Here is a 23,899-nt window from a genome sequence, read left to right as displayed (position 1 = left end):
ATTCAATTACATGATACTACAAAATTTCATTAAGAAAACAAGGGTTTATTTTTACTGATGCAGACAATCTATATCTATACTCTCCTTTCTGAAAAACCAAAATATATCAAGAATACCATGACTATTCTACTTTAAAATATACAAATAGGGTATTACGGAGACCTTTTCATATGCCCACTGAACAAAAACTACAATTAAGCCTAAGACATGGCAATGTGCCTGAGCATTAAGTCTCCCGTTACATACATAGCCACAAATCCTGCTTGTGTGAATGTTAGCCTCCATGTAATTGCTTTCACATCCCATCCCGAAAACACTGGACACTCCTCTATGTGCAATAAGCTTACTTCACCCTCTCTTCCTTCTTCCTTCCTTTTGCATCACATAAATGTTTCTGATTTGACATGTATAACCAGCAATGATAGGTACAATGTGCCAAAAGATGGCAAAATAGAACTCAGGGAAGGACAATAGTACTTGTTTTGATTTATAATAATAATAATAATAATAATTATTATTATTATTATGTTCTTGTTGTTATTATTGTTTCTTTTTCCAAGTAGAACAAGGAGTGAGTGAAATGGGAACCATGTGGACTTTGCTATATATATTTTTGGATATTCAGAAAAATGTCAAAGGGGGAAGATTAAACAATCTGACACAAAAGCATATTTTTATATTCATACACAAATAAAAATAAAAAATTATAAATTTTTCCCTTTTATGCACATATGTTGACAAAGAGCAATATGAAATAGTGACAGAAAACATGATAATAATATATGAATATATATAATATATATAATAATATATGAAACAAATGAACATTTATTCAATGAACAAGCATTTGTAATTTCAAGTGGATTCATTTCTCCTAAATAATGCATTGGTTGTTCATGCTCTGTCATTGTCTGGTCCCTGATGTTATCATGCAGTGATTAGCTATGCAAATACAGCAGTGCCAAATATTTAAACACAAACAAACAAACATGCACATATAGAGAAATTTGCTCCATTCTGGTTTCCATGTTATGTTGGTTTTTAACAGCAAAATATTCCTTGCAGACCATTTATTGAATGTAGCACTTAGTAATATACTGACAGTTTTTTTTACAAGCACATATTCAAACACATTGACTGTGTAAATTATGACTGCTGGTGTGAAATAAGAACAACAATTATATTAATAATTATAATAATATGATCCATTGTACATTATACTTCTTGACAAAAATATTCAGTTTGTTTATCTTATACAACCATATACACGCTATGTATCTGTAACAAATAATCTGTTTGAATGAACTTTGTTGATAACCCTAACCCCAAACACACTGGAGTTTTAGTGGTAAAAAAAAAAAAATGATGTAAAAATTTTGTAAGGTGGGTTTGTCTTGAATAGGGGTGTGCAGAGACGTCATTATCTGTATCTGTATTCGGATAGAATACAGGAAGTGGGCATGGTTTATACCGGAAGTCACGTTAAATAAGGCAAATGTATTTTCTAACCTAATATTCATTGGCAATGCAATGACATATGAAATATATTTTCACCTCCTTATACTGTACTTTTCATCTCTCTCTCTTTTTTATTTTTGACTAAACTAGGTTTTATTAACTGTCTGAACCCCAGCACCCCCCCCCCCCCCCCTTTAACTGGGGTAAATCGAAAGATTCTGTTTTGCATTGGAAATAGAAACTATTTACAGTAAAGATATATAGAAAGGGAATAATCTTCAATTTCAATGATGCTGCGTTCACGTTTCTTGATGTGTTAACGTTACTGCAGTTCACTAGGGAAACGTGAATTAATACTTTACAACAGTAATTACATAGAATAGTAATAGCCTACATGAACTTTTTTTTTGCCTGTTTTATTTTTATTTATTTACTTATTTATTTTTTCCCCCTACTGAACTAAGTTTGGATAGACTGAAAATCATCTGATGTCCTCATATTTTCCCTTGGTGGCAACTGTTACCATGAATGGATTTTGTGTTCATTATAGCCAAGACCTATGACTGATACATACAGCATGTTACATCTTAAACGGATGCATATCGACTGAAATACAAGGTAAAATGACGTTTTTTTCAATATTTCGACTGGGTTTTTTTAATGGAGGAAATTAACACATACAGCTAAAAACTACAGGTTCTAAGCTTGATTTTGATGTATAGGTTGCGGGGGTTTGAAAGAAATCCAGCTGCCACAACAGGCTTGTGTCTCGCTAGCTCCCGCACCTCCTCCTCGCTGCGAGAGTTTCCCTGAGTGATAGCCGGGAACGGTCAGCTCTCAGCCCGCTGCCTGCTGTGCGCTGACTCGGTGGGGGCGACTACAGAATATACCGATTACTTTTCAATAATGTGTAGTAAATGAAACGACTAGTCAGTGAAATCAAAGTCCTATGTTGCAAACACAATTGGCATTTTTATCTAGTGGCCATCCACAATGATATGAATCGATTTGAAGAAACATAATGGCTGACACATAGAACTTATTTATTAAACGTTTTGCAGCGCAGTGGCTCAAAGTTTGTTAGTGTGTATAAGTTATAACTCAGAGACTGTAAAAAAATATGGACAAAGCTACTGTGACGTCACCCACTGTCTCTGTGAGTCTCTAAAACATGTTTTTAAGCTCAATGGCGGGCGCGGCCATGTTGTCGATTTGGAGCCAAATCCATAAAGTTAAGCGGTCTTGTGATTTTTTACAATGTGATTGACAGTACGGTGCGGAAAAGCCCATCAACCTGAACGAGCGATTGCAGAACGAACTTGAGGCTAGCTGACTGTCTGCCGTTATGTTTTTAAATATATTATCAAATGTTTACGGAGTTTAATTTCCATCTGTGACTGTACTGTCATGTAAGCACGTTATATGTATGACATTAATAATACAATTATGTTCAGTTATCTTCAATTTATGTTTCTCAGCAAAACGAATATGCTTAACAAGCATACCAGCTTGCCAGTGAGCTAGGTAGGCTATCCGTGGTTAGCTCACGCATTAGCAATATGAACCACAGGGGAAGAACATTGACTACACTGATGGTCAATCAATCAGAGACGTGTAGGCTACTGGTGATTTGACTAGGCTAATTTTCGTATAACTGTCTGGTAGACCTGCTGTTAACCGAGAAAGTTAACGTTGTAGGTTTTTGCCACAGTCAGTTAATGAGCCAGTAACTGCTACTAGCTACTCCATCGCCGTTTGTGGTGTTCACTTGCTGGGTAACGCTAGCTGACCGATTGTTCGCAAGTCACTTTCTACCGAATAAAAATTAACACTGTCAGCGGTGATTAACAAATTTTAATAATTGATCTGCAGGCGTGTAAATATGACAACGCACTTTGTACAGGAAGTTTTCCACCTGGTGCATGAAGACAAAAATAATGTGCATTGAACTTCTAATTATTATTAGGCTATTATAATTGTAAATCATCAAAACCAACGGAGAAAAGCCAATATATGCAAGGAGCCCCCAGGAACGATTCTGAGAACCACTGTCTTAAATGGTCTTGTCGGTCTCTTAAATGTTAAAAACATGTTCCTTTCTAAATGCCAGTCTTACAAAGATGGTTAATTTAGTTAAATTCTGTGTGATTTCATTGTGTGTTGTATGTATGTTATTCAGCAAATAAACCTTAAGACTCTTAATTCGCTTCGTGAAACTGGAATTTTTTTTGGGGTGTTTATCCCAAAATCGGGATTATAGTAGCTTTGTCACAGGTAGACATTTACGGAATGTACACGACTGACAAGCCATCAAACATGTTTGACAGATTGAATATTTGCCGGTTAGGGTTTGCTAGCTAGTCTAATGGCTTGGTAGCCGAAGTTGCTAACTGTTTTAGCATAGGCTACTGGACTACCAAATATAGCAAGCTGATTACGCTTTCTGCCAACAAATTATTTGGTTAAGTAGGCTAAAGGAAATAGTAAAAATGACTCGCAACCGGAAAAACTTCAGAGGATGATTATTTTATGGTCGTCTACTGCAGCTGTAAATAGCACACGCCATAATGAAATCACTACGAAATGGGATGCCTGCATTTTATGACTTCGCACAGGTGGACCGTGGCCGGAGCCTCAATGTCAAGGCCAAGAGGCGCCACCTCCCACCCCAGTGACCATAGACTGTGGCCACTACTGTAGCTTAGTCCGCTGCAGTAATCAGGAAGTGACGCAAACTGTACCTCATTGGTCCACAATAAATATTATAACAGTGCCCAAATGACACAATACATCATGAAATCGACCCATGGACAGTCATAATACGAATAAAATACACATATTGTGACTATTTGTACTCATCAGAAAAAATTATTGACTTTGTATTTTGACCGCATTTGTACCGTATACTTACATGGAAACCGGATGTGAAATCACCTATACTGGAGCCAACCGTAGTGGCGCTAGTGTGCAACCAGGAACAACAAGACCAGGAAATGAGCTTCAAAAACGAGGTCTGGTTTTGGCCACTTTGTATAACTGGTGCCTCTCTCTCTCGCTCTCTCCCTCCCTCCCTCCCCGTGTAACGTTAGATAGAGGCTATGAGAACTCGACATGGAGCTGACTTTTTTTTTTCGAATCCGTATAATAACGAGCAACTTCGGGTACAAGAAATATCTGTTTCCATCGCATTATTCGTGCTTTCCCGAATACATTATTCAGATTCGGATACATCCCTAGTCTTGAACCAAGGTAACGAATAAGACTAAATTCCTTACAACTCGTTAAATATTTTAGGTTAATTCAACATGCCTGGACTTTGTATGCTAATTTCACTTGTGGGACATTTGTTTGCGGGTGTTCTGGATGGAATGCATGGATCGTTTTGGTGTTTTATTTGTAAATAAGTGTACAGGTAGTATTTGCTGTAGAAGTGTACTCTGTCATTTTATTTTGAATAAAACAGTTCTGAACTAGCATATCTGGTTCATGATTTGGTTACTACTTCACAGCACAAGCAAAGTTTGTATCAGGAATCTCAGAATGTTTTTTGAACATAAACTAGTTATTAGTAATATCAAATGTTTGTAGTTATAACATGAATCAAAATGTCACTCATTAAAAAACAAGAGCTTCCTTTTTTTTTTTTTTAGAGTGAAGTTAAATCCATTATTGGAATTTGCTGCCATGTCACGTTTACAGAAATGGGAGGAAAAATAATCACTGTAGATTTGCCAATAGATAACAATGCCTCTGGATTGTGACTCCCACTGAGTTGCACATTAAATGCTTCATGTCTGTGTGAGCTTGGCTTGTTGACCGCTGTATGAAAACAAGCAGCAGCCTGTTTTGGAGGAGAGCACTGCTCTCCTGATTCAATAGTGAATGTTGTGAAGAGCATAATTTGGAACCCAATTTAGGTGATGTGGAGGGGACATTTTTTTAGAAGGGCATAAAAAAATCTAGTGGTTTTTAAAAGTGTGTTTGAATTGAAAACAATAAGCCTTTATCAAAACACAAAAAACCTATACAGACACAAACATAACAAAACATACTTTCAGTTGAATGACTACAGTATCTCAGTGAGCAACAATGTACCTACGATTTCTTATGTTATTAATTTTATGCACAATGCATATACCGCTTAATATTCAAATATATTAATTTGAAACGATTTTAAAGCAAACAATAAAAAATAAAGACTCATTTGATAGCATTTCTAGTAAGAGTGTAGCCTTAGTACATGCCTATGCATGTCATTACCCAGCTGAGATGGGAAGAAATGGAGAGAGTATCCATAGAATATACAGTACGTTTTATAGTCAAGGAGGGTTTCTGTTTCATGCATAAATGACAAATAAAATTCATAAGTATCTTAAAAGTAATTAGGGGTAAATAAATGAATAATAGGGAAGCCTACAAATAGATCAGTCAATCAAATAGAAGTTTGTTCTGCTTTGAGACCTTTTTTTGTCTTCTAGTGAGTCCAGCACTAGATGCTGTTCCTCCAGAGCTCCGGGTTATTTAGAGAAACATCTTCTAATTCATTGATGACCAAATGAAGAGGCCACCACTGATGTGAGCATTTGTTTGACTACATTGCTCCATTATGGATGCACACTTGATGTTTGTAATTAGTTTCCAGGCACACTGGGAATTGTGCAATGGCAAACTTGCTATTAAGTGAAAATGAATGAAGCAATTACCATCTCGATGTCAGTAGTATTCCTGACTGCAGTGCTTTTTATTTTTATATTACTTCATATATGAAAGGCTGTGTGTGTCTGCATGTGTGTCTTCAGTGTTTTCCGTCAACAGACAAGACAGAAACCTATTTGTCTGAAAATTATTTTCTTTCTAATCACATTTTTTACATTCTCAAAGGCAGGTTTCAATGTTCCATACATGTAATGGGGATGGATTCCAGCAGCTGAAAGTCAATCTTTTCATGGATTTATTGCCTGGATCCTCCTTTATTTTGTCTAATGGTCTGCATGGAATTAGCAGCTTTCAATTCACCAAGGAAGATAGACAACTGTAAAAATTGCAAGCTATCCAAATGGGAATTGTGTTAGGAACTTACATTTATTCAGTCCTTTCAATGAATTAACACTTCATGTGCATTGTGAGAGGACACTGACATCCAATCTTGGTGTACAGAGAGGTCTATAACTGGGAATGGTAAGAACTGAGCATGCAAGCAAACATCACAATGTTACAATGTCTAAATCAGGTTATGAATGGTTATTAATCAAAAATAAAAGTGAAAACACACAGACAGCACATACATCACAGAAAATCACGGATTTATCATAAAAAGGAACAAAGGGTAGACTCACAGATAGAAACCTTGTTGCTGTTTTCTTTGCTTGGGAATAATTTTACTCCTCTAGATTTATAATCTATGGACCTTTTCACTAGTTAAGAAAAAACAAAACATAAAATCAGGTGAACAGGTTTTAAATAAACAATTTGCATTGAATATAAACAATCCTTTTGCTTTATATATATATATATATATATACATTATTTTGGCAGCAAAATAAAAAAAAAGTATGCATTTGTGTACAAACAAGCAAGCTAAAAAAAGTAATATATTAATACACATAGCATTCAGGGCTTCCATTAATTTATCAACTTTCAATTCACAGACGTTTAACCTGAACCTTCTGTAGAGGCTGCAGGCCAGAAACTACTCAAGGTTTGTATTGATTTGTAAGATTTTTCACATGACAATGTGTCACTGGCAATGTCAGAGCAAGCTTGAAGTCTCTGCAAGATCTTATAGCGCAGGCCAGCGTCTGCACCCTGATACTTTAAAATGATATATGTCAATCAAACAGAAGCCCTGCAAAATAAACAACAGGCACAACAACAACAATAATAATAATAATAATAATAATGTCTTGGCCATATTGATGGATGGGATCACATTCAGAATGACATTTTTCTTGTTTTTAGATGGTGCATGTTATTTAGCGAGTAAGACGATACCTAACAAATAAACAATATAGCTAAAAATAAAGCACCTCCAATCATACTTCTGTTGTCCTCACATTCTTAAAGGAGTAACATGGTGGTTCAATGTGACACTTGCCAGTTGTCTTTAGGCAACAACAAAACAAATGTGCATATATATTTTTTTATTATTCAGTCATTTAAATGTATTTTAAAACGTATTATTCTAAGCCTAAATTTTCCACTATAAAAGTTCACCCGAACTGTCTGGGCATGGTAATGAGAACTGTCAGTTAGCTACAGGCCGTGCCCTGTTAGCTACCTCCATGATATGCGCTCATCTTGGGAGACTGAATTTTCACAAGCTAGCTAACTTAGTATGTCAAGTATCGATAGCTAAGGACATTGACTTATATCCAATAATAATTTTTGCCTGCTAGCTAGCCAAGTTAAGATAAAACCACAACTATAATGTCCTTATGAAAGCAAACTAGCTAGCTAGCGTTATCGATAACATTACATTATGAAAGTAAACTACATAACTAGCTAACGTTAGCTAGCTAGCTATAACCAGAGATAGTCTAATAGTCCTTAAAAGGCACTCTGTGTGAACCTAACGTTAGTCAAATATTTGCATTGTCTTGCCTATAAGCCAGCGGCACAAACTATGGGTCAGGAGTTATCCATCGGTCCCCAAATATGATTTAGAATGAGCTATCATCACAGCAATCTGACTGACAGTAGGGAGGGCAAAACGAAACTTTAGAATGTTGCCAGCAGTGTATGCGCGTGAGCTCGACAATACATTTCTCACAGAAAAGGTAGTTTGTCGCCTTTTTTTAGTTCATTACAGTGGTGATAGAAGTGACAATAATTAAGTGGTGCTGTGCTGTTAGCCTTTATACTGATCGCTGTACAAGGTTAATGTGAAGTAGCTAGCACAATCGGACAGCACTAACCCATAAAATGTAGCCTACTTTGAATGATACTTGCTCAATCGAACGGTAAATCTTAAAAACATTCGATTATAGTCAGCGGCACCAACATTTTCTTTCACACCCTCAATAAACAGCAAGTCCCAGCAGAATATTGAATTAAACCTTTTAAAGTTATATATTTTCTGAAACGTTATCGATTCCGCTTGGCCACAGTGAGTGAAACTAGGCGATCTGAGCGTATAGTTTCTATGTAAATTATGTCAGAAGGATTCAGCCTTGTTGTCTTCACAGCACACTTGTAGCATGACGGTGTGTTTTTACCATTTTATACGGTCTATAGTTTTTACAGTCTCTGGCCCAGTCAGATTTCTTTACAGGGCATGGAAAGGGGAGGGGTTACTGTACTTGTGACGCACTAAGTTGATAACATTCTCAACCGGTTGAAAATAGGAAGATAAATTTAAAACGCATATTTCTCCAAAAATAACGAACGGACATATTTAATACTTTACTCATCGTGTTTCTTCAATGCCTCTTGTGCAAATAGCACATAAAACTGAGAAAGTGTGAAAACCACCATGTTACTCCTTTAATACACAGCTTCATCAGTAGTCAACCAATACTACATGACAGTGTGATGAGGAGGAAAGTAAATGAGTGACTAAACACTTTTAAGGTTTTTATCTGAAGCCTCCTCTGAGCCCAATTGCCTCTAACTCTACCCCCAGACTCACTGTTGGATAAATAGTGAGGTAACCTGAGGGCTGCAGACCTCCACCATTAGAGGATGCCTCTGTCTTCCTTTTAATTACATAAAAAATAAATATACCAAGCAAAGCATGGAAGCTGCTGACCAAGAGGAGGGGATGTTACCAATAGTGTAAAGTGTGATTGTCAATTAAATTTCTTCCTACTTCATTCTGTTACTTACATTGATATGTGGAAAACATATTTTGACAACTCAAAGTAATAACATATATCTTGTATCTTCCTGACGGTGAAGATGAAGATGGACGAATATTGAATGTTTGCCCACCCTTACATTCCACACCAACATTGTACCATGAGAAATGCTAAAATATGCATTGGCAATAAAGTCATCTTTCTAAAAATAAACCTGTTTACAGACATGACAAATAGTATCAAACAAATGGCAAAAAAGTTGGTTAGGACTTGATTTTCACAATAATATACACTGCACAAAAAAAAAAAAAAAAAAAAAACATACATAAAATTTTCCCTAAAAACCACTTTAATGACCTGGTGTTCTACAAATCTCAGTTAACCCGTTAGCTCACATGCCAAATCTGGCCAATCCTTTTTACCCTATTTAAAGCTTTGTAACTCCAGATTTGAACACCACAGAGACTTGAAAAATTATTTAAAAGAAGCAAGACATTTGTACAATACTAATGCAGATTAGTTTATATTCATACTTTTGGAAGAAATAAAGTGCCACAAATGCAATTGTCTAGACAGAAAATCTAAAATGAATTTGCACTTTTTTAGTTTGCAATGAAATACTGAGAGATTGCATATATACAGCAGGTTAAACTATACAGTTCATAAAATCTAAGGGTGGATATGTAGAACTACTATAGATTTATGAAACAAAAACTAAGCAGAGTGCCCAGCGTCTCCAAATCTATCCAGAATGTCTAAATTATGCATTGCTGTATATCACAACATATTCATGTATTTCACTACAAATCAACTGTTTTGACTCAAGAAACTCAGTTGCATAATTTTCAAGTGGGAATTACAAGCTTTCCATCAGTACAGTGGTCTAAAATATCTAGGGGTCCAGAAACATATCCAAAATCTCTCCAAAAATGAATAAAATGCTTTTTGTCCATTATAAAGCATATAAAATGAGCCCCGTATGAAGGTTTAAGATGAAACATTGCTATCAGATTAAAACATAATGCAAACATATTGTCACACAATGCAGTACAGTACCTAAATGTGTAATAATTAACTCTTGTATGTATTTTTATACTCTGTACTCTCGTATGTTTTCTTGTATGGGGGTGGGATGACATGAAAACAATTTTCAACCGTCCACGATGTTTTGGCAATGTTCCAACTCCCACGTCATCACTGTTGCATGCATCACAAAAACTACTAAACTACTAACGAACACTTACATTGCAGTGTGAAATTGCCACATTATATAAGACAACTAACCTATTTAAAGACACTCAATTTAAAAAATAACATATATAACCGAAATATTTTGAGCAGTAATATTTACATAGCAATGATGAAATCTTATCTGTTCAGTAGATGGAGACAGAGACATTAAATCAATGATACTGTTCTATCTGCTTCTGTTTTGCTCCAGAAAACGATGTTAGCTAGGTCTTGACATCAGCAAGCATATGGTTTAACTATGCTGAGAAGTCCTAGATAATAATAGTGTTTTCCAAGAAATTATGAAAAATCGTTGACAACTTTCATCAGGTGCAGTGTCTTTTACTGCTACCACAGAGTGAATGCGTAAGTGAATGCGATGATAAGAACATTTTTGGTTACGCCGACCTATAAAACGCTATTCCAAAAGCAAAATTAGGCATGTTATAAATAGTTAAAGCTTATACTCTCACCTACTGAATAAATGAATTGTCAATCAAGCCAGACTGTACTAAAAAGGGCGACGACGCCATAAACAACACGTGGTATTACGCACAGCTATTTTGGAAGGTACCCAGGCGTCACACGGATTTTCCAAGGCAATATATGACCACTCAGTCTCAAAAGGGACATCTCTACGCGTAAACCAATGGTAAGGTTGTATATTTATTCAATATTTAGTCCCAGATTTTGACTGTAGAATGACATGGTATCATTTTTGAAAACTTTGTCTTGTTTATTTCGTTATTCAGTGAGCAGCATTTTCACTGCTGCATTGGCATATCTTATGGCTATTGTCGGGTTTATCTTATTGCTATGACAGAATACGATTTTTGAGTGTTGAAAGAATAATTTTATGAATGTCCAGATAGACAATATTATCCATTATGTCATGGGTGGGAGGTGTAGTTGCAGATGAGACTGCAGGGAGGGAGTGCTTGTTAAATGAACGACCAGAGCGACAATGGGGGCGCTGTGAAACTCCGTATTCGGCATAGTTGTCATGTATCGTCTACTACTGAAACTAAAACAAAGAGTTTCTGTTTTTAACTCATGATTTGGTTGCAGTAGCACTGAATGTCTGAGTTAAGTAATCTCGGCATGCCAGCATGCCGACCACTAGGGGCTTTGTGCTAAGAGGTTAAAGACTTTAAACTACAGTTCACAGGCCCTGATTGGATCTTTTTTCATGAAACATTAAGATTGTGTATTTTCACACCTACCCGGAGTTTTGTGTGCATACCATACGGTTTAGGTTGCTTGCTTCAATATTTAGATATTTGTAGATTTTTGATTCCCATGTGAGCAAACCCCCCCCCCCCCCCATCCAACAGAAGTCCATTCAACATCAAACTCCACGTTAGACTCATTGTAAACACACGTCCCTGCTTCTCATGACTGATGTTGTCCTTCTAGTGAATTCGTCGCCCTTCATTTTTCGATTAGTTATTTCATTTTAAATTTCTAACATTAGAAACAAAGACCTATTTTTTTAGCGGAAGTCCACATAGTAGTACGGTTTCCGGTTTTTTCTTCTTCGATTTTGTTTCACGGCAAAATCGAGAAGAAGCGAAGCAAAACATTCTGTTAAGGCTCATGCAGATATTGGCAGACTATGTCATCAAAGTTCTTGGCATCATTTCGATTGTCACTCTTGCTAACTTCATTCATGTGTCAGAGATGTAACGTTACAGTCTTGTAGTTTAGCTGATGCGCCAAGTCCTATACCTCATGATTTTTTCTCACCAGTAGAACAAAACACGGCTGTAGCTAATATTAGCGAAAATTTGAAGACTGCCAGTTAGAGCTAGCCAATAACTCTAAATTTTCTAACTTGCTTTATCTAGAGTAATGTTTTATTTCTACAGTTCATCACTGCTGACTATTAGGCACGCACACCCTTGCTTAAACAGCTCATTGCAGTGCTTGTAATATAATATAAGCAAAACCAACCTGCCACACCCCTCCCAAGCTTTGGTGTAGATTGGCTATTGCTTTTCAAATAGACAACAGGGGGTTGGTGTCATGCTTGTGGCTGGGAACATAATTCGTCATTGTATTTTCTGTGCATTTAATTCTACCAATTTGGTTTTCATCCAAATTCAAATAGCCTATTAATACAAAGACTTGAACAGATAGCAGTATTCTGTCACACCTATGATGATTAGTCTACATCGCCACTGCATTGATTTCCAGGCTATAGGCTTTCTCTATGGGGCAGGCATTCCCTATTGCTTTTTTCTGTCTTTGTTCTTTTTTGTTCAACTTCTTCAAAGAGATAAAACCATTAGTTCATTTGTCATTTATTCATTATCAAATTAAGAAATATGAACAATTTATTAAAATTCTGGGATTGCAAATTCATAAAAAGATTACTTGAAAATTGTTTTTTTTATTTTACAGTGTACACACACAGCCATTACAAAACAGTATGCTACCATTTTTTAAAGTGTGGTAAAAAAGAGCATGGGCATTTACATAAAACAAAAGTGTTGGCTGTGTCCTTAAATGCCTTAAATGCCTGAGAAGAGACAGACATACTCACACTTGGGTATCAAGATCTAACTATTGTCTGGTGGTGGGGGCTGTGAAGAAATTGGCACAAACTCAGTGAACCCACTTGCTGAGTCAAACTCAGTAAATTGTCCTAAATTTTAAATTCATTTTGTCAGACGTAGCCAATATTATTGAGTAAAATTGAATAAAAATATCCCAACTCCTAAAACAAGACCAGGTTAAAACCTAGTATATGGCTGGACCTAACACACGTGATCCGGCCAACCAATGGTGTAACTTCATAACTCGGCCGACCAGTGGTGTAACTTCATCACTCACTCAGTCACAGACATTCGCGTTTGTAGGGCTGGCCCCGCTGTTGCGGTCCAGCCAAAAATGAAATGAATACATTTTTATTAGTTAGATAGTAGGTAGTAAGACAAACAAATAGCAACTAATATGTTATTAGTTTTATGGCCACCTTTATTCCCCTTATGTTTCTCAAATTAGTTCCTTATACTGTAAGTCTCACTTCAGCATCGCTGGATATTTACCAGAGTCATCACAGTTCTGACTACAGCTGATGCCTCCCCATACATTTACGGAATATAGAATTCTGAGTGTACCCACTTTATGTGATTTACAAACTGCTAGCAAAACTGTAGATTACCTCCTGTTAAAATACTTGTTAAACAACTTACTTGGTCCCCAATGGTATATTTCTCAAAATGTTGACGGCTGAATTGGAACCGGTTTGCTTGTATCAAAAATGGTTCTGGTACGTACTGGTAAGTCTACTGGGACTTCTAGATTTTGCTCATATGAGTACTGCCACTTATTTTTTTCAAGCACCGATCGAAAGGGGGTGCTTAGGATACTCATAATAATTATCACACAGTTTAATTAGGCTATTCATTCTTCAATGAAATATTAAAACACTGACCTAAACAGAGGCTATGATAGCTGGCTAGCTAGCTACTGTGGGTGAAAAGTTGGCTACAGTTGGCTATGCTTACCTGACTTCGCTCTCCATCTTTTTTTTTAATTTTTAATATTTTTTTTTCATTAGAATTTTGTCATTAGGTTTCTTGAAATTACTAACTATTCCTCTACTTTTAGTTTGTGTGTGCCTGATTTATGTGACACCATGCTTCACTGTGTAACGTCAAAGAGAATGTAAAGCTGCTTCGCATGTGAATGACAATTGTGAACAAACCCCTTTGAAAGTCTTGCAGTAGGCGTGGAAACCCTCAATGAGGTAGTGTAGCACATCAAACCATTTTTACAATAGGTAAAGGCTAAATCAAGGTTTGACTGTCAACAGCATGATAATAAATTAGAATATAAACATTGACGCTATTTACAAGCAACACATGATTTAGAAATTTCACAAGTCAATGGACCACACCTGAGTACCCCCAGCCCGGCCCTGCTTGAGGGACTAGGTTGTGAAGAAATTAAACTAAATTTAGTTAATGTAGAACACGTGCGGAGCCAGTTGTCCAGTGAAAGCAAAAAAAAGCATAATGGCTTGTTTTTCCCAAAATACAAATGATAAAATCACAAAGCTAAGTGTTCCTGTAAAGATGGCGACTCACCCTGAAATGCAACATGGCCTGATTTTGACAATTTCTCCATAAACGTCAATGCAGAATAACAGAAGCACTCCTTATGAGGAAAAATGACAATCTGATGCCACCTACTGTTGGACCACTGCAAGTATTCCCCTATGGACGGCAGAACGCCTCTCGTAGAGGTAATTGCCTCAAATAAAACCCTGAAGCACTTTATATCTGGGCAGAGCTAACTTTATTTAACCCCCTTAAGCTCTGTTGTTTGATTCCCGTGAGGAATGGCTGGTGTTGTGTTGTATATGAAGTTGTATGCCAGTGTTCATCAGTAAACCTGTAAAATTTACTCTCCGTCACTGAATGCTTCTTAGAAGACAGCTATCTGCCTGGCTATTTCTCTAGTGACAGTAATGAAGACAGATTAAGCACAACAATCAGGCACTGTTATTGTTGAACACTGCGGTTTTAATAATCCATATTGTGCATTATGATTATATTCCTGTTAGGAAGTGCTTTCCTCAGACATAAGTCGGCGGAGATGGAGGATCCCATTGCTTGTCCTTCCTCGTTCTCTCTCCTAATAGTCTGTAGCCATAGAGCTCTTCATTTGGGATCTTTAATAGGACATGGCAAATATGCAAAACGCAAATCAGGGTTTTTCCAATATGTTGGCTGTGCAGTTGACTACACAACAGCTTTTGGCCATTTTTGTAGTTTTTTCAATTTGCATTTGTTGTCTTCTTTCTCTTTCAGTGCTGTTTTCACAAGACCCTTGCATATTTTTTTTACATATGAAAACCATTCATTGTAATGAGAAAGAAAAAGAAACAAATACATTTTCTTCAATAACAGCACTACCTGAGAAGATCCATAGACTAAGCCTATGACGCTAAATATAAAGAGACTCATTCACAAAAAAACTAAGAAAGATTCAAATAAAACACACTTTTAAGAGCATGAATCCAATATACCCCTATATGAAGCAATCTCTTAATATTGCCTCCGTCTCTTGATGATGGCTTGTTGAATGTGTTCTGATTCGTATACTGTACATTGGACATATCCTAATGGTTTAAATTATTTCACTTAAAAAGCTATGACATCCATGCCAGCTTATCTAATAGTATGCATGACAAAAATGGCAGTTACATTTAAAATGCATACATTTTGTTCTTAGCCATACAGCAAAATAAAACACAATTAAAACATATCAAACAGCACAATTTGAAATTATACTGTACTTTCACAATAATACAAGACAACAGGTTTACAAAAGGGCATTGTAACCACATTGAATACATCCTCTGCACTCTACACTTTCCAAACTCAACTATTGGAAAGTGTATGCATAGAATAAATTATGCCCTCATCGTAATTACTGTTTATGAAGTGTATTCTTCCTACCCATGGAGGCTGGTCCATTCATAAACTTTATAGCCCATAATTGATCCAAGTTACACTCTATCTTGGTGTAGATAAATTATCTAATGTTACTATGCCAGTTACATTGTACATTAAGGATAAGTATAAATGTTGAATGCTGCTTAAATGAACAATTTGTTTGTTTGCACTAGTCACAATTATTTTTTGTAACAAAAGCGGAATTATTCAAGCGTATGCAGTCTAATCCTTCTATGATCTTTTATATTGGTCAATGAAACAGCAGTGAATTGACCCCCCTTTTGTTTTAGGATTCATGTGCTGTAACTCAGTGTCTTTAACCACTTTTTGTTTCTCACTGTTACTACAAATGTGTGGGTTGTAGAGCTCAACCTAACAGTCAACTGAATAGTCAACACCCCAGTTAGCTATATATCACTACTCAGGGTGAAAAAGATCATTGTAAGGCAGTGCATCTTATTTGTCTGATTTGTGTATTTATCTATTAAGTTGATTACAATTAGTGATGTTAGTTTTATTGGTTTCTTTGGTCAACACCTCCTCCCATCCCCCAACAGAAACCATGATGCCACCCTATAGTACCACCAGTAGGTGACCTTCCCCTGGCCCCTTGTATCCTGTCCCTTTTATTTTTGGATGCTCATTAGTGGGGTGCCATGCTTTGCAGTGTGTAGCGATAGTCACTATTAGTTCAGATATAGTGCCTGTTTAGGCTCCCTTGTAGGTTATTTGTGGCCCTGTAGCATACAGCTCCACTCTAACTGTTTTGTGTGAACACGGAGTGCACATCTTGTACAACTTTTTCTAATAGATTATCTCTAAATTAAGGTTGGATACTTCCCTATATTTTAGCATCTGCGAATCCCAGGATTTTTGCAGAAATGCCAGGAATCCAAAACAAACATTTTAGTGCTGAAATTAACAAAGAATTAATGGGTAGTATTCTAAATATGCATTCTAAATAGTAAGATAATGTGCTTAGAAAACAGCTGAATTGTTGTCAACATAAAAATTAAGTATTCAAAAAATGTGAATTCACTCATTACAGTTTTCTTTTGTTATGTATATTAGGGCCATGGTAACAACACAACCTGCAACCCCTGCACAGCCTGCTCCGGTCCATACTCGTTACTAGCCTGCTGGGGGGGCGACATTAGCTCTGGAGGTAGAGCACTCCTCTGGCAACTGGAAAGTTCCTTGGTCTTCTGAGTATGTCAAAGACACCTAACCCTGAAATGGTTTGTGCTTTGATTCCTCTCCATTGGTGTGTGAGAGCATGCGTGAATGGGTTTGTGCAGCTGTTGCTGGAAAATTCCTTATATAAATGCAGTCCATTTGCATACATACCTAGGTGTAACCCAATGTTCACAGTGCATTCAAAGAGATCTGTAGCATCAACATTACATAAATCCAAATTTACGATGAATAGAATCAAGTTTAACGTTGCTTTATCATCTTGAAAGCTAGCTACAGTGAGCACCATAATTCATTGGACAGTGACATATTGTCTGTACTCTAGCACTTTGAGTTTGAAAGGATACAATGACAATGCGGTTGAAGTGCAGACTGTCAGCTTTAATTTGAGGGTATTTTCATCCATATCGGATGAACGTTTAGAAATGACAGCACCTTTTGTACATGGTCCCCCCATTTTAAGGTACTAGTATTTGTTGAATTGGCTTCACAGATGTGTTTCGTTAGGCAGGTGTATTCATTTGTGTCGTTAGTGAACGCAGAAGAGAGCTGTTGATGTCTAGTCTTGATTCTAGACTTTGAAATTTCCATTGGAAATTGTTGTTGGGGTGTGACAACATGAGGAAGACAGCAGTGTCGATGCAAATTAAGCTGGCCGTCATAAGGCTCAGAAATGAAAATCAATCAATCAGAAACATTGCAAAAACCATGGGCATGCCCAAGTCAACAGTTTGGTTCATCAACAACTGGTGGAAAAACAAAACAACTGGTGAACTCAATTATGTCAAAAGACCCGGTAGACCAAGGAAGACCACTAGTGGATGACCGGAGAATACTCTCTATGGTGAAGAAAACCCACCTGACAACAGCCCAACAGATCAAAAACACTTTCCTGGATGCAGGTGTAGAAGTGTCAAAGTCTACCATATGTAGAAGACTACACCAGAAGGACTACAGAGGGTACACTACAAGGTGCAAAGCACTGATAAGCATGAAGAACAGAAAGGCAAGATTACAGTTTGCTAAAAAAGCACCTAAAAGAGCCCCAAGAGTTCTGGAAGTCTTTTGGACAGATGAGACAAAGATTAACATGTACCAGAGTGATGGAAAGAGAAAAGTGTGGAGAAAAAAAGGAAATGCCCATGATCCAAAGCATACCACCGGATCCGTGAAACATGGTGGAGGGGGTGTTATAGCTTGGGCCTGTATGGCTGCCAGTGGAACGGGCTCACTTGTCTTCATCATTGATGTGACTGCAGACAGAAGTAGAACAGTGAATTCTGAAGTCTACAGAAATATTTTATCTGCTCAGATAAACCCAAATGCCTGCAAACTCATTGGACGGCACTTCATCATGCAACAAGACAATGACCCTAAACATACTGCTAGAGCAACAAAGGGGTTTTGACGGCCAAAAAGTGGAAAATCCTTGACTGGCCGAGTCAATCACCGGATCTGAATCCAATTGAACGTGCATTTTACATGCTGAAGAGGAGACTGAAGGCAAAAAGTCATCGAAACAAGCAGGAACTGAAGATGGCTGCAGTACAGGCCTGGCAGAGCACCACCAGGGAAGATACCCAGCTTCTGGTGATGTCTATGCGTCGCAGACTTCAAGCAGTCATTGCATGCAAAGAATATGCGACCAAATATTACAAATGATTACTTTATTGTACATTATGTTAAACTGTTCGAAAATGGGGGGGGCTATGTACAAAAGGTTCTATAATTTCTAAACGGTACATCCTATATGAATGAAAATACCCTCAAATTAAAGCTGACAGTCTGCACTTCAACCTCATTGTCACTTGCACTTCAACCTCATTCAAACTCAAAGTGCTAGAGTACAGAACCAAAATAACAAAAAATGTGTCACTGTCCAATTAATTATAGTGCTCACTGTATATTTTGGTACCTGTCGCTAATGTAAGCCATATAAATCATAACTGTAATCTCAATAAATTGCAGCTCATTCTGCTCTCAGAATTCTTACTGATGGTGTATCTTCGCTGTTTAAATATTACATATCCATTGCAAAGTCTTAAAGCTAGCTTGCTAGATTGACTCCTACACATGCACTTGTATTTGATTAGCTGCCTGCTATAAACATAACACTTATATTAGATTAGATTTTAAGTTTGAATAATAAGTATTGAAATGTCAGAGCCAACTATTGTGAAGATACATTTGAAAACTTTGAAGAGAAATGGAATTTGCAACAGGAGTGGAATTTTGAAAATTTGTAACACATTAATCAACAAAATTCACATTCAGGATGTTTACCAGTTATTGGCCTTGTCAACCATCTAAATTTAGCTATTATCCTAACTACAACAGAAATGTTAATAATCAGTGCTAGATTAACTTTAACATTTGACTTGACTGCCCTTGTCATTATTCTCAAAATATGGTGTCACTGCCTGATCTGCATAATGTTGTCTTGCTTCATTTGTTCAGCTTCCCTGATTACCCACTTGGGAGTTTTATTTGGACTACCTCATAAAGCATAACCAGCCTATGACTCTAGTTTTCATTGCACATAAATTCAGCCTCTAAAGGGCTTTAAAATGATATCTGAGATCAGCAGAATGTAAACCGACTGGCTAAATTAGTGAAACAATAAATACTGCCTGGTGTCAACTGTGGTCTTCAGACTAATTAAACTTGCTTTTAATGTAAGTAATGTTACTATCTTGAATTTCAAATTATATTAGCCTTTGTTTGGTCAGAATTAATAATAATAATAATAATAATAATAATAATTATTATTATTATTATTATTCATTAAAAAAAAAACATTTGTTGTCCTTTTATTTTATGTTAAATAAAAGGAAAATTTGAGTTTTTCTTTCCATAATAATTTGACTAAAATATTTGGTTAAAAAAGTCTAATGTCGGTGGACGAAAAGCAAGTGTATTATAGTGACATTTTAAAAAATAAAATACCTTGCTGTAATTTTCTATTTTGCATAATTTTTCTGCCTAGGATAGATGCAAGTGGCCAGTCTTGGTCAAAGGTGTCGGTCTTGGTCTTGTTATAACCTGGTAAGTCTAGCATAGGTCTGGATCTTGGTCCTGTGGTGTCTGTTCCTGCTCTGTGTCTGGGCCTTGAGGGCTTTGGTTTTGTCTCCAACTCTGCTACCCTCTGACCTCATGTAAACATACACAATGCAGATAAAACTTCACACAGCCACACAATAAAACTCGGCTTTATCTGGTACCATCATCATCCTCTGGTCCTTTATTTTCTTTAAACAACATCATTAGAAATGCTCCAGGCCAGTTAGTATTAATTTTCCCCAATGGATAATATCTGCCCAAACCAAAGAACAACTGTCTGAGAAAAGAAAATGACTCAGAAGACGCAGAAAAGACCATCCCAGAAATGTCCCAAACTCATCTTAGAAGAAGAAATACCGGCAGAGGAGCACAGATATGGCAAATGAGCATGGTTATTTTATATTTCCAAAATAGAAATCCTGCATTGTATGCCTTTTAATTATTTATTATTATCTTTTTATTATTTGGAAAATAAATACAACACCTGTTAATGTAGATCACAGAATCACCTTCTGTAACATTACTACCACAGTCAATACATTAAAGCTAGTTAGATCTGGACCAAGGTCAGATGAGATATTGACATAGTACCATAACACCATGGGGCGGAGCATGGGGCCATAGGTGCCAGGGGATGCCATTGCACCCCCATGAATCACCATCTCCCTACACTTTACTTATTTATACATATTTATTTGTTTTACCCAAAAATAATAATTTGTTTTTAAAAATTGCTCTCATAATATTCATTTATGACTTAACAAAATAAACGTTTTTAAAATGTACGCAGTGCTAACTTCTCTGGCTAGAGTGGCAGAGTGGTATGCGTTGCCATGCCAAAGAGCCTGTCAGGGGCTACTTCCTCCTTTTTAATAGGAGGGGCACTGGCCATTGAATGGATTATCCTGTGAACATAATTCACTGTTATTCTTGGCAGGTCTTGCAGACAAAACGCCATAGAAGCAGTAGCTGTCACTGCTAGCCTGAAGTAGTGAGGCTGGCTCTGCAGGCTAATAGAGGTTGATTGCGCAGCCCAAAAAGTGCAAATCTATCGCAGGGCACACCATTCATTAATGTGCTATTATTCATTAAAACCTTCTGTAGTGCCCCCTTTTTAACACAAGCCTGAAAATGACATACCCAAAATAAAATAGTTACTGTTCTTGAACTCTTTTGACTACAGCTATAATCCTGGTATCTTCTGAAAGATAACATTTGGGAGAGTCAGAATTAAAACAAAGTAACTCAAACACAGTGAAAGCAGAAAGTGAAAGCACAATGCAGCCACAGCCACAACGCTGAAAAATCCTTGTTAAAATTTGATGACGATACCACCAAAAATGAGCTATTCATGTCTAGGCATGTTTGTAACCAAAATTTGTAACAAAATCATATTATGGGTTTTCAGAGGCAAGGTCTGGCCCTGGCAGGTCTGGAAGATTGCAGTAAATAAAAATAAATACATTAGCTATCTAGTTTACTAATCCATTGATTGAGGTGCATTGATTTAAGTTTTTGTCAAATAACCTACCCCCATGTAAAAATATTCTCAATTCTCAATATTTGCAAAATATTTTTATTATTCAGTATGCCTACTCCTTAAGAGTACTGAATAATAAATATATATATATTCTGAGAATGCATTTAGATTCTCACTGATATAAAAGGAGATTAAATCCTTCAATGAACATTCCCTCTCTAGTACAGTCAAAGCCTTTTTCATTATCCTCCTAAGAAATATTCATTCCGATGAGTGATTTCTTCCAAGGCCTCCAAATGCTGAGTCTTCTGTTTAGACTTTGGTATTGAAAAATAAATTTTAGTTGAAAAACAACCTTTGTAGGCATAATGTCTCAGGGACATTTTTGCTAGTGCACAATGTTGTCAGCGTGCGTACAGAAAAAGGAGAAACAATGTGTGTGTTTTTATGCAGCCTAACAACACTGTTAATAATGTAATATCACTATCTAAAATGCTTGTTACACTATAATTTCTGGCCACTGGCTGGCAGTGTACTGGGCAGAAGTTGTACTGCCCATGTTGAGTCGTTGTGGGTTCCATTGGCTATATTGAGGGACTGCTTGGCCAGTACTGGTCAGAAAAGCTTATAGGAGAGCTTGTTTTGTTGCAGAGAAACAGTACCACCCCAGAGATAATAATATTCCTTTGTACACAATAGTTTCGGCATTCATGCAATGACAAAATGGACAACAATGATAATTCCTCCAGATAATTGCTTAGTAAGCAATGGATATTCTACAGAGATTTCTCAGTTAGCACATGTTTGGGACTATGGATTTTCTTACCTAAATTCTTGCCATGACAAGCGTACCAACTTTATCATAATTTGTGTTGCCTGTGGTTGTCCAAAACACAAAGAAGGTGAGGACCCCCCAAGCTTGTTTTGCCATCCCACATGTTACAAAATAAGGAACATTGTTGCTAAAACATCCTGAGTTCTAGCACTTTCAAATATATTGTATGACCAGATTGACTGAAAATTTCACCATAGGAAATGGAGCGAATGCAAATGAACCATATTGGCCTGATCACGGGCTGGTGCGACTTAAGGGGTCAACCTCCATTTCTTAATGTTTGGACCGTTTAGATCAGTGGCGGCTGGTGACTCAAAAAATTAGGGAGGACACTAGTTATGTTCCAGTTATGTTATGTTCTTATGTTCAAATTAGTGTTGTCATGATACCAAAATATTGACTTCGATACTGATACCAGGTTTAGTATCACGATACTTGATACTGAAACGATACTTGAAACTTAAACGATACCGATTCGATACTCGGTACCTAACAATACTGAAATTACTTTAATAGATCAGAAACGTAATGTCGACAAGGGCTGACCTCATTTTTGAATTCACGGTTTATTGACAACCTGATTTATTAACAACCTTTAAGTTGAAGCCTGTTCAACATATTAATAACCATAGGCCTATAGTGTTAGAACACTAAACAATAGAAAAATATATTAAATTTATTTCAAAAATTTTAAAATTGTAAACTAAAGTATCTAAAGTATTTAACCCCTTAGTGCACATGCCAAATCATTTAGGGGATACCCTATTTAAAGCTTTATAACTCCAGATGTGAACATCACAGAGACTTGAAAAATGGTTTAAATGAAGCAAGTCATTTGTACAATTTACCATACTAATGCAGATTAGTTTATATTCATAATTTTGGAAGAAATAAAGCGCCACAAATGCAATTGTCTAGACAAAAAATCTAAAATTAATTTGCACTTTTTTTTAGTTTGCAATTAAATACTGAGAGATTGCATACATACAGCAGGTTAAACTATACATGTGCTGGATCAAAAACCTCTTGACCACAAGTTCATAAAATCTAAGGGTGGATATGTAGAACTACTATAGATGTATGAAGCAAAATCTAAGCAGTTTTAGCTTGTTAGCTTAACATTCCTTCAGGGCTGCTACAACAAGCTAGCTGTTGCTTTGGCTAACGCAAGTAGCTAGCTACTGCTCGATAAAAAAAGGGAAACGTAAATCTGAAAAAAGGAAATTTGGATAACCTCCTCTGCCTCTATGGACCAGCCTCCTCTGGTTGAAAAGACCGAAATAAAATGTATTTTTTTAGTGATGTGTTTAAAAGTAGTTCGCAATTTGCACGTTATAATACAATACAGTGGCAGAGAATTGAAGATGAAATTTGGAAA

General features: G+C 36.6%; 1 protein-coding gene across 6 annotated transcripts in view; it reads right to left on the bottom strand.

Moving 5' to 3' along the window:
- csmd3b (CUB and Sushi multiple domains 3b) overlaps positions 1 to 23,899 on the bottom strand; it is a 919,486-nt gene that overhangs the window by 629,473 nt on the left and 266,114 nt on the right. For 4 of the 6 annotated variants that reach the window (XM_064348440.1, XM_064348441.1, XM_064348442.1 and 1 more), the window contains exon 7: positions 6,795 to 6,872. The exons of the other annotated variants lie outside the window; for them this stretch is intronic. In XM_064348440.1, the coding sequence (XP_064204510.1) occupies positions 6,795 to 6,872 (78 nt within the window). The remainder of the gene's footprint in view (positions 1 to 6,794; positions 6,873 to 23,899) is intronic. 6 annotated transcript variants of the gene reach the window in all.

Source organism: Anguilla rostrata, chromosome 8 (assembly GCF_018555375.3).
Source record: "Anguilla rostrata isolate EN2019 chromosome 8, ASM1855537v3, whole genome shotgun sequence".
NCBI lineage: Eukaryota > Metazoa > Chordata > Actinopteri > Anguilliformes > Anguillidae > Anguilla > Anguilla rostrata.
This window is presented reverse-complemented; position numbering and strand designations above follow the sequence as displayed.